The sequence below is a fragment of the Triticum urartu genome, chromosome 7 (genome assembly GCF_003073215.2).
Source record: "Triticum urartu cultivar G1812 chromosome 7, Tu2.1, whole genome shotgun sequence".
NCBI lineage: Eukaryota > Viridiplantae > Streptophyta > Magnoliopsida > Poales > Poaceae > Triticum > Triticum urartu.
This window is the reverse complement of record NC_053028.1, coordinates 13,362,569-13,376,174: the sequence shown is the minus strand read 5'-3', so window position 1 is coordinate 13,376,174 and position 13,606 is coordinate 13,362,569. Positions and strand designations below refer to the sequence as shown.

The window sequence follows — 13,606 nt, the reverse complement described above, 5'->3', positions numbered from 1 at the left end:
CACAAAGCTCCGAGACTCTTGGCCGTCTGATCGGATTTCTTCCGTGATACTGGCAGTCCGATCTCGGGCTAGGATCATGTGGGATGTTGGATCTTCAGCCAGCCATTGTAGGTCGTCAGATAAAACTCCGATTGCATTCCTTCGTAATATCCATGCCCCAACGGGGCAATTTCGTCATTGCACGTCCTAGCCTCCCAAGAGATGGGTACCGATAGATTAGACCGTCTATTAGACCGTCTCGGCCATTCTATTATATACTATCCTTGCATTGGTGGAAGATCTCCGGAGGGCGCAGTGCTTGCCGCCCATCTTCTTCTTTTCATCAAGCTGCTGGTGTCGGCATTTGTTTCTCTTTCTTTCTCATGTTTTATCTTTTGGGCCTCGTTGTGCTGCGGCCCAACATGCTTGTTGTATCGTGTGTTTGCTTTATTATTATAATATAAAGTGGGAGAAACTCTTTATGATCTTATTATCCTTGCTTCCCCCTCTCCCCTAACCCTAACCCTAGCCCCTCTTCTACGGTGCCGCCCCTACCGTCCCTCTCGACGCCACCCCTCTACCTCCTCCCCTTCCGTCACACACCTGCCCCTCCTCCTTCCTGCCTGCCGGTAGCGCTGCTGCTTTCCTGTCGTGCTCGAGCGTCATGGGAGGGAGATAGAGAGAGCACGGCACGTCAGATAGAGAGAGCGGGTCGCTCCCACCGTCATTGTCGTTGCCTCCTCCGCCTGGAGAGGCCATGGACAGAGGGAGGACATGTCGTCTGATCTGCACCATCTCCTCGATGCTGCTGTCTCCGCTGCGGTGCTGTGGTTGCCTCCCGAAAAAACTCAAGGTTTCCTGCTCCTCCACTGCCCATGCGTGCCCAAGAAGCAAGGCGTGTTGTTGCTCCTCCCTACCAATTCCTCCCCAACATCCACGGCAATAGATGTGCTGGTGCTGCTGTAGATTGACATCTGCATGCTGCTGCTGCTGCTGCTGTAAATTAGATTATTTGTAGCTTTGTGTGCTGCCGCTGCAGCTTGCTGCTGTATGCTTAATTCATGTATGCTTTGTACGCTGCTGCTGTTGCTGAATATCTGTTCCTAATTTGCAGATTTGTTGCCATCAGGTCAAAGATTCTACATCAGATGGTTATGTTCTTCTTTGCTGTTTTTTCTTTGTTCAGTGTGCATAAGACATAAAACAAGATCTCCAGCTAATATTGGTATATGTTCCTTTACCAATCAGATATGTTGGTTCTTTTCTTCTGGTAACTAATCTAACCACATGTCTGTTTGTTTTGCACTAATCCTACATGTCTGTTTGACTGGCACTAATTCTATGTATCTAATCTGGCCATTGACTTAATAAGCCGGCCCATAGTTTGGGCATGCAGTTCTGTTTCCAGAATTTGGAATTGTACTAATAATTCTGTCTAACCCAGCACCACGGGATTGAACTCGTGAGGCTGTGTGGATCTTGCGATTTACTCTTGTCTTTAAGAGTGATTCCTTTCTTATTTTCTCTTTTAATCTTTCTTATTATCATTTTTGTTTCATGGCTGTAGCACATAATGCCAAGTGACTGCAATTCTGAAAGATGGTACGAGGGGATTCTTTGTCATCATCTTATTATTGTGATATGTAAGCTGATTCTTGCACTCAAACCTTGAAAAAGTTGTTTCTTTCAGTTGTTTCCTCCAGCTCATGAAGACATACTAATTCGTCCTGTATGAAGTAGAGAGTGATTAGACTCTGAGATAAGATCTTATTCCACGCTCGTTGTTGGAACAAAAATGAGCTGGGTAATGTTTCCGGTACATTTATTGACCTTTGGCTACACATATGTGTTCAGCCAGTGAGTATAATGGTGAAGTCATGACATCTGATAATTTTGGTTATCAGAATTATAATAGATTTGTTACTGTCTTATTTCATATTTCTTCTATTAGAATAAGGCTATGCCTAAATTGAGAGTGTTCATACTTCGCGACAATGCATTTAGCTACTGGTTAAATACCATGGTATAAGCATACTGATGATTAATGGTCTCTATCTACTATAAAGCAGAGATCCGCATGGCATAGTTATCTTATTAATGTAGACAAAATGCATTAATTCACTTTATTACACTATTTGTTACTTTCTTTTTAGTATATCATCTCTCACACGTTTCTACACATTTTTCAGTGGCGTGTTAAATCTGTCATGATCTTGCACTATATATTCTTATTTTAGGCCCGTTTGATAGCAAAGTATTTTTTTAGTATTTTAAGAATACTACAATTTTTGAGATTATCATAGTTTTATTTACAATGAGCTGTTTGGTTGCCCCTAATAACTGTGGTTTTAATACTAGTTTTTTCTCTGCATAAAAAAAGAACCCCAAACCTCATTTTTAAAAACAAAGTTGCTGAGTGCTTAAATGCAACGGCTAGGCAACACAATTTATAGCATTGTGAGGCAACAGCCAAATAGGTTCTATGTATTGTGAATACTCCAAAATGCTTCGTTTTAGTAAAACCATGGTATCTCATACCTATAGGCAAAATTACTGAAATTTTTGATACTTTGGTTTATATAGTACTATGCTATTAAACACAGCCTTAGTGTTATAGATCATACTGTATGGAGCCGATATTCCTCTCAAACTTCTTTTCTTCATCATATGTAGTTCCAAGAATCTGGGTTCTAACTCCATCCTCCTCCAGTATGGATATGGTAGATGCTCATTAATTTCCTTATGTGATTGTAACATATGTAAATCTATTAAGACGACATGATTAATGCACTGTTCTTAAGTACTTCCCTACCAATAACTGGCAGTTTCATCTTTTCGCTTAACCTTTGGCCTCGTAGGTGTAAACTTGATAAATAAAAACTGTGAGTGTAGTAATATAATTTTAAATTTACGAGCTTGTGTTTTTTACCAGCAAATGATATGTTATTCTTTCCATGTAAATTGCAATCTCTATAAATCATCATGTACAAATAATAACTAAAGTATATAGCAGATTTAACAATATTCATAGGATCTAAGGATGAATTTGTTCTCTTTAACTAGTACATAAATATTCCCTAGAAAGAATAAATAAATATTTCTCAATCAATTCATGTCTTTCGTACCAAAAGAAACCAAATTACAATGCCTATCCAATGTGAAATGAATGTAGGCATTTCGCAAGTGCCCTCGCAAGGCATTCAGAACTTATATTTGGTCCTTGCACCAAGCTACACTGGTTGAAATTTGTATGACACATATTATTTCCGCTCAAAATATAATCTGTTGATAATCCGATGGCTCTGTTAATTTTGATACACATATCATTTTTATTTTATTTTGTGCAGCCAAAACTTATCTTGGATTCTTGGTCTTAAATGGGTGCTCTTTACTTTTGTGTACAAATTAATTATTACTGATTTGTGAATTTTCTTGTCCTTCCGATTGTTTTTCTCTCGATTCCTTTTAGTGAAGTGCATGGCTTGCACTCTCTACACCTCATGAGAAAAGCTTGGTGAAAGTACAGTGAATGGTTTTTAGCACAAACAATTCAGAGCCAATTATCGAGTAGCTAGCCAGTCCAACACAGAAAGAACATTCAGAAACTTTGGAAAATCATATTGAAGATTATGATCCAGATATTGGTTAAATGTTCTCTGAGCAATTCTGGTCGGTATTTGAGCAGTATATGGATCATAATCTTCAATATCTTTTTCCAAAGTTTATGGATGTTCTTCCCGTGCTGGACTTGCTGGCTCCTCGATAATTGGGTTAGAGTTGTTAGTGTGAAAATCCTTTTGCTATGTACTTTCCTCATGGCACAAATCAGGTAGTGAAATTTAGAGTGGGCATGCTACCACTCACTTCATCAAAAGGAATTGGGTAACGTAAGAAAATTCGGAAGAACTAAGAATTTCACAAATCAATAAGTACACAAACATAGGAGGGCCAAGTTAAGACCAAGAATCCGAGATAAGTTTTAGTTGCACAATAAAATGAAACATGATGTTTGAAACAAATAGAACCAACTAATTAGCAGATAGTTGTATTCTGAGTGAAACTAATATGTGTCACAAATCTCAATCAACATAAGGCAGTTTGGCTCAAGGATCGAATATAAGTTGTGAATGTCTTGCTTAAAGCCTACATTCACTTCTCATTGGACAAGCATTGCAATTTGGTTTGTTTTTGGTATAGAACACCTGCATTGATGGTGGAAAAATATTAAGTTACCTTTTGACAGAATATTTATCTACTAGTATTATTATTATCTAAAAGAAGAATAATTATGTTGAGAATCTCCAGGTTACTCAATTGACCTTACATTCAACATTGCATCATTCATCGTCCCAATTCGTTCTTGTAAAAGATGCACTCCTGTACAAAGTTGTACTAGATTGGCCAAACTTTCTTTGGGGCAGAGGGAGTTCGTACTGAAAATGTTAACGCTATATGTACCGCAGAAGTCATATCTTACAGAGCTAAATCATTTTTATTTGGTGGTTGGGAAGGCTGCGGTGTAGGAGCATCTGCTGTTCTTAGAGTCACAGCCACTCTTGAAATCTGGAAGAAGTGATCTTGATACGAGAGAGCAGTTTGGAAAAATTATCCGTGTATATTGTGTTTAGTGGAAAAATATAAGAGCCGTGCAGAGGGCAACCACGGAGGCTATTTTTAAGAATAGTAATACATTTTTCACTAATTCGATACATAATGCGCGATTCTGTAATAAACCGTCGACTTAGGCGATGCCGATTGGACTCTGTCGATCTCGACGAAGCCGATTAAGCTGATTGACCACTCGGCCTCAGCCTCAGGCATGAGCTTCAGTCAGTTTTAGCGAAACCAATAATTGGTTTCGTAGAGAGTGGCTCTCCTGAGGGAGGCTGCCCTCCACCATGGCGCCATCGTTCTATCTCAGGCAGAGGTCGAGTCATGGCGGCTTGATCTGTTAGTGCTTTGTCTGTGCCCAACTAGGGTTTGCTTCGGATGCTTTCTGAATTGGACCGGCAAGGATGGAACGGGGTGCCAAATGTTCCTTGCTCCAAGAGAAAAAATGGTTGCAGCTGCCGGTAACGTGTGGGGAGGGGCAGACTATTAATCCAACGTGCCCTGATCGGGCGGGGAGGGAGCTTCAAGGTTTGCCTACGCCCGCCAATAACATGTTCATAAGCAGATTACAGAAGAGACGTTCGTCTCCAGACTCCTCAGCAGCAAAGCGAATTAATGGGAGAATATCAGGTGCACCCACACCTTATATGCTATGGTGATATATACAGCTCCTGTAGCTTTAGTTTTCATCTCTAATTAAATCAATCCTTTGTGACCATGTCTTCCCATTAGCAGAGAGGGGCACAAACCTCCATCCCAAATTCTCATGAGTAATCCACATCTATTGTTTTTTTTACAAAATGAAGTGTTTGGAGCAAAATACAACATTCTGTTACTTTTTCATGCTAAGGTTAGCACGCATAATTTAGGACAAACATCATAAAAAAATCTTCTTCTTAAGAACAGGTTGATTTCCTGATTACATTCATGGAACCAATGTTTCAATACACAACATCAAGAAACAAAATAAGGATAATAGGCACGTAACTTATGGCTATTTTCGTAATAATGGACGTGTACCACCGAAAAGGATTGGGACTGTATGCCCCCTTCCATTTCACATCGGATACACCGAAAATCAAATGATTTTTATTCGCAATCTAGGTTCTTTTACACAATACACACACAAAAGCACTGCTGTGGAACCACCGGGTACTAACAACTCTTTCGAGGGTGTTTGCTTTTCTCGGTTTGGTGTGGTCAACTAAGTGGCCTGTGTTCATTTCAATTGGTCTTTCTCAGTTGCCTGGTTGCCAGTTCACTTCTGCTATCAATATGTCAGGATTAAACACCAATGCCACTCATACATGTCTTCTCTTTTTTAGCACTGTTTCCCAATAACTTCAGAGTTCAGAATTCAGAATGAGGCCCAGGCAGATGTTTGTGCACCCACAGAATGAGGGAGTGACAGGCCCAGAGAAGGAGGAGCAGCCGACCCACCTTGCTCGATAATTTCAAAGTGCACCAGGAGCCGCGTGATCAGCACGCCGGCTACGTACGACAGCCCCGACGAGCTCACAGCGACTGTCAGGTAGTACATTAGGGTCTTGAAGTATGTCCTGGGTGCTTCCTTGACATGCGCCTTTCCAAGTGCTAGCAGAGCGATGCAGACGAGTGAAGCACCGGCGACGGCCATCATCTTGTTCTCCCTGTCATTGCTCTCACGGAATGACAGACCGTAGAGGATTGGTGGAAGTAGCCCGAACACGATGTATGAGAGCAGGGCCAGGATCATGTGGAGTCGGGCTTTCGACCGCCTTCCGAGCTGCAACCAGTAGTGGCCGACGCGTTCGTTGTCCTCATTCACATCTCGAATGTCTCTTAGATCGGCAATCTGTTGTCGATGGGAAAGGAAGGATATGTTAGTTTTCTGAGTTTTCTGCAGTGATCAGTAAGAACAGTGTGACATTCAGTGTGCAGAGAAGTTTGTTACATTGTGGAAAATGAGAGGAAGCCCTCCCATAAGGTTGGCTATGCCCAAGATGAATATGTCCACTACAGGCAAGTGAAAAACAGAATTTAATTAGATGGAATAATATAAATATCAGTGTCAAAATAGTGCATTCATCATGTGTTTTTTTGTGCAAAGAATCCATCATGTAAATAAGTGAAAGTAAGTAGCTGACATGTTTTTGCTCCACTTGATGCTGCTGCTGAAACAACGGAGAGGCTGGTGACTGACTCCACTAAGCCACCATACACTATGGCTTTTGGTATATCCCAGTCATCACTCTGTTGGGGGCTAGGAGCAGCAGGATTCACATCTTCAGGGACTGACACTGCTACATAAGGTTGATCTTCTGCTTGAGGAATCGGCGAGGTTGGTAAATTGCCCCTCGCGGTAGTGGTCACATTCGGGTAATCGACCTTGAGTTCTGTTGTGTGACTTACATGAGTGGTAAATGAGCCATTCTCGAACGTTGTCGTCGTAGTTCCATGAACATCTGAAGAAATATAATTACTGTTATCAGGCTGCATCTCTGAATGACAGTAGTCCATGCATACTGCTCAGTTTATCAGGCCTACCTTCATGTCCATGTAGGTGGTGAGTTGCATCCATGATAACTCCATCGGCAGGCTTGAGGGGAGGCATGCCATCTGTCATCCATTCAATTACTTCTGTGTGAAAGATTCCTGCATGCCATGTTTCTATTGTCTGTTAATCTAGTTCACTACATTGACATAGTGATCCTAAATAAACTGTGATGATGGGAGGATTAATATGAAAACAAATGAAAGTTGGTAGCTTTGTAGCTAGCTCTTTTTCTCTCTTGTGTCTCGTACCTTTGTATTCACGGTTTGTTTTTAATTTATTGGTTACCATTAAAAAAATGTAGGTTGGTATGATTGATGGAACTCTGCTAACCCTTCTTTGGCATATTTTGCATTTCTATGCAAATATAGCCATTGCCGCTTATTTTTGGAAAAGGAATCATCTGCAAGTTCATTCAAAAAATAAGAGAGAGGTGCATATTACACCTCCCAACTCTAGCCCTAGTCTAATATACACCCCTCAACTCCAATACCGTCTAGTTTACATCCCTCAACTCTCAAAACCAGGCGGAATTCAACCCTCGCCTCCTCGTTGACCGGCTTTGACCCAGTTGACCAGTTTTGACATGTTGACTGGGTGAATTCAAATTTTTTTTTTGGTTTTTTCAACGGGTGAACAGTAAATTCAAAAAAGAGTTGGAAACAAAATTCAACAAGCAATTTTGATTTTTTACCAGGTGAATAGTAAATTCAAAAAAATACTATTTTTTCAAAAAAATCCGAATTATTTTTGCGTGGACGATTACAGCGCGTGATGTCGGTGACAATTTTCAGCTTGTTTGGACATTTCAATGGTCTCTCAACAAAAAAAATATCAGCCCAAACAGTACACGAACTGTTAACTACTCCCTCCGTCCATAATATAGGACGTTTTTTTACACTGATGTAGTGTCAAAAAACGTCTTACATTATGGGACGAAGGGAGTATTTCATAGACGTCACTTTTTTTGCTGAGAGCTACTGTTCACCCGGTCAACAGGTTAAAACGGTCAACAGGGAGGGGAGGGTTGAATTCTGCCTGGTTTTAAGAGTTGGGAGTGTAAATTAGATGGTATTGAAGTTGGAGGTTGTATATTAGACTAGGGCTAGAGTTGAAGGATGTAATATGCACTTCTCTCGAAAAATAATGATGCGCACCTGTAGAAGACGATGAGTGAGTTGTCGCTTCTGCTGATGTGGTTGTAGAGGATGTGGTCGCTGTTGCCGATGCGGTTGTAGTTGTGGTGGTTGTCGTGTTCTGATCTTCCGACGATGATTCGGTTATCGAATGCACTGGTTTTACAACTGTGCCATGACTATGATGAGCATATGTGCGAGATTCAATTTTAGTGGTTGTATCGTTGGAGTTCTGCATCTCGGACTGCAGTGGCATGATCACTGGATCTGGAATGTAGTAATAAATTGCTCAGCTGATGAAACAAAGCATCAATTGCAGATAAATTGGTCAGGAAAACATAAGTAACACACCTTCAGCAGCTTGGTTCTCCGAATATGATTCAACTGCCAAATGCTCTGGTTTCATTAAGCCTCGATGATCTACGGTACCATTTCCGCACGGACTAGCCAAGCGGTACGTCCAATCGCAGTGCCCGCACTTCCATAGTCCTTCAGTAAAGCAACAGAAAGCAAGATTTACCAAAACTAACCCTTAAGTAAAGCAATGGAATGCTAATTTTAAGAGAGAGTTGGTGGCTAATCTCTCTTTTTTTAAAGGAGGATAACCCTGGCCTTTGCATCAGGATGATGCATACAACCATATATTATTAATAGTGTAAAATCTAGCAGCCAGACACCATCGACCCGGAAATAAAGTGGAAAACAAACCCTGTGACCGTATACCTCACGACAGTACCTCTCCCAGATAGCCACTAATCCCTATGATACAAGACACAATATAAAACGAAAAAATACACAACTTCTAGATTACGCCTTCAAGAAGGGATCGCCGCACGTGCGCCGTTGATGGCGAGTCCACCACAAGGTTGAACTCCAGATTCTCATCCCCAAAGCCAAACTTCAATCCACCACCTTCAGTAAGGACACGATGCAGACGCGTGATGACATAGTCTGATCAAAGATCTTGTGTTTTCACCGGAGTGCATAAGATCGTTGCTGAAGTCATATGTACCATCCACCCTTATCCGTCTACCAACACCTTGATAGCCAGATACCTCTGGAGGGGACAACGAAAGACAAAGACGTCCCATACCACCTGCCTCCCGCTACTGTCGCACCACCTTCGATCCGACAACAGCAGGCTAAACATGACACCTCCGCCAGAGCCACCGTGCATCACCAGCTAGTAGCAGACATGAATTGACGTCTCCATATAATACGCCATGCGTAGTATCCGCCAGTATCACGTCCACTGGTGGCTTCACCTATTGGTGACAGGCACCACCTGACAATTCTGAAAAGGGCAAATGTGTCACCTACCGAGCCGCATCGAACATGATCTATTGATGGAGGGGACGTCCCATACCGCCACCAGCCTCAGAAGGCCATCACCACCTCGAGATCCAGATTCCGAATCGCCCACACGATCCCAGAGGCTGCCGTCATTGAAGAAGAGGGGCCGCCGCCCCGATTACGGCCGCTACAGGGAGCACCCACCGTCGCACCAGCCGTTGTCGTCGTCCACAAAACAGCAACCGCCGTCGCGATCCCGCATCAAGCACTGTCAAAGCTGGATGAAGCACCGGCCGCCACGCGCGTCCTGCGATGTCCTGCGGGATCCCAAGATCTGCCCGCCACCAGCGCCACCACTAGGACCCACCATCTGGCCCCTCATCCCCGGCAGAGGGGATGCTGTCACCGCCATGTTCGGATCTGGGCCGGAATCGCCGCCGCCTCCGCCAAGACGGACCCGGGCCGGACGCCACCGCCACCGCCGGCGATGCCCAGTCCCACCTCCATCCTCTTGCCATCTGGCCTCGTACCATAACAAACGCCTCCAGCAAGAGCCACCGCGCCGCCACGGATCGAGGAAGAGGCCGCACCTCCACGGATCTGGCGCCCTCGCTGCCATACAGCCCGAGAAGGAGGAGCAGCCCTCCGCCGCGCCGTCGAACGCACGGGATCTGCCCGGCGTTGTCCGCCGGCGGCGGTGGAGGGGAAGGAGAGATGGGATCACGGCGGCCGGGGTGCTAGGGTTGGCCCCCCGATCGCCCTGCAGGGGCGAGCGGCGACGGGGTATGAGAGGGAAATATCCCATGAAAGAAAGCAAAGCAAAGCTTTCTGGTTCCATTTCATAACTCAAGGATAACTTGTAAGAAAGACTTTGCGGATCCAGGGAGCTTCTGAGTCGCCCTCGACATCTGCCATGGAAGGCCACATATCATCATTGAATTGCGTGGTCAGCAAAAGGTTTCCAATGATTCTGAGTGCGGCATAGATTAGATTTAGATGAGAGGGATGTCGGCACCTATCACTTTCACTGAGATTTTGTCTTTTTTAGCATGTGTTTCCCGTGTCCTTTTTTGTCTGGTTTCTGAATAAGATCTCCAGGATACTGAATGCAATTTTTATCACAAGGTAAAACTGAGGGAGCAGAGACAGCAGCAGTAAATTAAATTTGCTCACATTTTCACCATGCAGCTAGAGCTATTGCAAGATGACAAAGTTAGTTTTGCACAACACATATGGATTACTTTTTGGAAAAGGGTCCAACACACGAATTATTGCTTTCCAGAAATGGGCAAATTAAAGGAGAACAACCAGGTGGAGCCTGAACTCACTGCAACAGGAGTTCTTTCCTGCAGGAAAAAATAATGCAATCGAGGATTTTGGACCATCCAACTAAATCTCATTCTTCTTATATCGGAAAGTAGTGGCTACTCTCGGGTGTAGTACACCCGAGTTAGCAAAAGATTGAAAAAATGTGATCAAACATTGTCCAAAAAATCTAAACTTTTGGGACATAAAACATTATCAGATGTGTGAGGTCCTTGCAAAATTTCATCTAAATATAACATCTGAGGAGCTCTCACCAAAAATAACAAAATCACTGCTCAAACAGTGCACAAAACTTTCAGCAGCGATTTTGTTTTTTTCGGTGAGAGCTCCTCGGATGTTATTTTTCGATGAAACTTGACACGAACCTCAAACATATGATAAAGTTTGATGTAGCAAAATTTCAGATTTTTTGGATTTCGTTTGATAAACTTTTTTCAAAGTTTTTGCTAACTCGGGTGTAGTACACCCGAGAGTAGAAAATCCAGTCTCTACTTCCTCCCGTGATAAATTAATTAATTAAGGAGGAGCAGATGGGTATGAAACAGAGGTGTGACCATTGGCTGCATCGAAGAAGATACTCCTGTGCCACTCCTGCTCCTCTTCGGCAACCTCCTCCTCCTCCTTCTCCTCCTCTGCCTGAGGAGGCTTGAGCAAAGAAACAAAGATAGAATTGCAGGTATGCCAGACAAACTGAAGTTAATCACAACTGTCCTAAATTTTTTTACGGCCATATTGCTCGGTCTCAGCACTAACCTTTGTTCGGTGAACCGTAAATCGATCCTTTTTCTCAACCAACGATTCGAGATTCTGCTCGATTTGGTGACGATAGCCTCGATGATCTACGGTACCATTTTCGCACAGACTAGTCAGGCGGTACGTCCAATCGCAGTGCCGGCACTTCCATAACCCTTCAGTGAATCAATAGAAAGCTAACCTTTCAGTAAGCAATAGAAAACTAGCTTTACTGTATTATAAAACGACCACAAATCTAACGCTTCAGTGAAGCAACAGAAAGCTAATTGTAAGAGAGAGTTAGTGTCTAATCTCAATGATAACTTTTAAGAAAGACTTCGCCGACATGTGGAGCCATCATCTGCCATGGAAGGCTACATATGATTAATTTGAGTGGTCAGCAAAAGGTTTCCAAAGATTCTGAGTGAGACCTAGATTAGATGAGAGGGATGTTGGCATATATCACTGTCACTGAGATTTTGTCCTTTTTAGCATGCGTTTCGCGTGTCCTTTTTTGTCTGGTTTCTGACTAAGATCTCCAGTGCAATAATCACTGCATCCTGTTGATCCCTCCCAGGTAAATAAAACTGATTAGGGAGCAGAGACAGCAGCAGTAATTAAAATTCTCTACATTTTTCACCATCCAGACACTGCCTAAAGCTCTTACAAGATGACAAAGTTAGTTTTGTGCTGCACACATGGACTATGTTTTGGAGAATTATTGTTTTCTAGAAATGGACAAATTAAGGAATAAGAAGCAGATGGAGCCTGAAATAACTGCAGCAGGTGTTCTATCCTGCAGGAAAATAATGCAGCCTCCACATCCATCAAGAAATTAATTAATTAAGCAACCAATTAAATCCCATTCCGATCTTCTTCTTCTTCTTCTTCCCATGAGATGAAATTAATTAAGCAGGAGCAGATGGGTAAGAAACAGAGGTGTTACCTTTGGCTGCATCGAAGAAGATAGTCTGCTGCAGGTGCGACTTCTGCTCCTCTTCAGCAACCTTGGGCTCTTCAGGAGCCTCCTCCACCTTGTCCTCCTCCTCGGGAACAACCTTGAGCTCCTCTGGTCCTCCTCCATTGACATGGCCATGGCCATTCCCATTCTCATGGGCGTGGTTCAGCAACCTCTTCTTGATCTCCCTGGTCAGCAGCTCCCCTGCAGCAGCGGCGGCGGCGGCTGCGGCTGCGGCTGCGGAAGCACCACCGTTCTCCTCCTCCATGATCTCCACCTTCTCCTTGAAGTGGTCCCACGCCGCTGGCTGCGGGCTCTCCACTGCCACCTCCATCATTCTCTCTCCTCCTCACAAAATAGTACAGCACTAAAGATGTTCTCTCTAGTCTAGGTCCTGCTCTGCTCTGCCTCGGCCCCAAGGGGGAGCTGGGGTTCTTATACTAGTGGCGTAGGCGTAACCTCAGTCTCCATGCTAGAAGCCCTGCCCGTGTGTGGTGTGGGGAAGAAGAGAAGGGATTAATCTATTGACGTTGATGAAATCAATGGGCGTTGTCAAATGCAGAGATGGGGTTTCACTTTGAGAGGATGAGAGAAGAGAGAGAGCAGGGGAAGATCGTTTGTCACGTGAGATGGAGATAAAGATTTGCCTGGAAGCAAGTACAGGATGGGCACCTGCCTTTGCCTGGCCCACCTGTCCGTCACATGTGCTGCCCAACTCCAACTCTGCTTGGTAGTAAGAGCATCTACAACTGGACCCCTATACCCGTAAGAGCATCTACAACCTGACCCCTGTACCTGCCCCAACGTCCGGACGGGCTGCTCGGTCACTGCTCGGACGAGAAATTCCCACCCAACTGGATGCCCCATACCAAACCCGAACATTGGACCGACCGACACTCTTCATATCCGGTCCATATCTAGGACGGATATGGCACGCCCTGGCGTGCCTGGACGTGTTTGCCACATCGGACTGACCACTAGGGCCCACGCCAATTCACCCATATGCGCCCCTTCCTTCTTGCCCGGCCAGCCCTCTCC

The 13,606-nt window shown here is 43.9% G+C and overlaps 1 protein-coding gene across 3 annotated transcripts; it reads right to left on the bottom strand.

The window, feature by feature from the left end:
• Positions 1-5,657: 5,657 nt before the first annotated feature.
• Positions 5,658-13,164, bottom strand: LOC125524977. Of its 3 annotated transcripts, none has more exons than XM_048689999.1 (9): positions 12,557-13,164; positions 11,632-11,786; positions 11,433-11,514; positions 8,611-8,748; positions 8,281-8,526; positions 7,117-7,224; positions 6,717-7,034; positions 6,524-6,585; positions 5,658-6,424 (listed from the first exon to the last, which is right to left on the bottom strand). In XM_048689999.1, exons 1-9 carry the CDS (start codon positions 12,903-12,905, stop codon positions 5,948-5,950), a joined length of 1,935 nt encoding a protein of 644 aa, XP_048545956.1. In that variant the 5' UTR covers positions 12,906-13,164; the 3' UTR covers positions 5,658-5,947. The 3 variants fall into 3 exon arrangements, with proteins under 3 accessions (XP_048545956.1, XP_048545955.1, XP_048545957.1); XM_048689998.1 differs by having other exon boundaries at positions 11,433-11,523; positions 12,557-13,163; XM_048690000.1 differs by lacking the exons at positions 11,433-11,514; positions 11,632-11,786.
• Between the last annotated feature and the right edge of the window lie 442 nt (positions 13,165-13,606).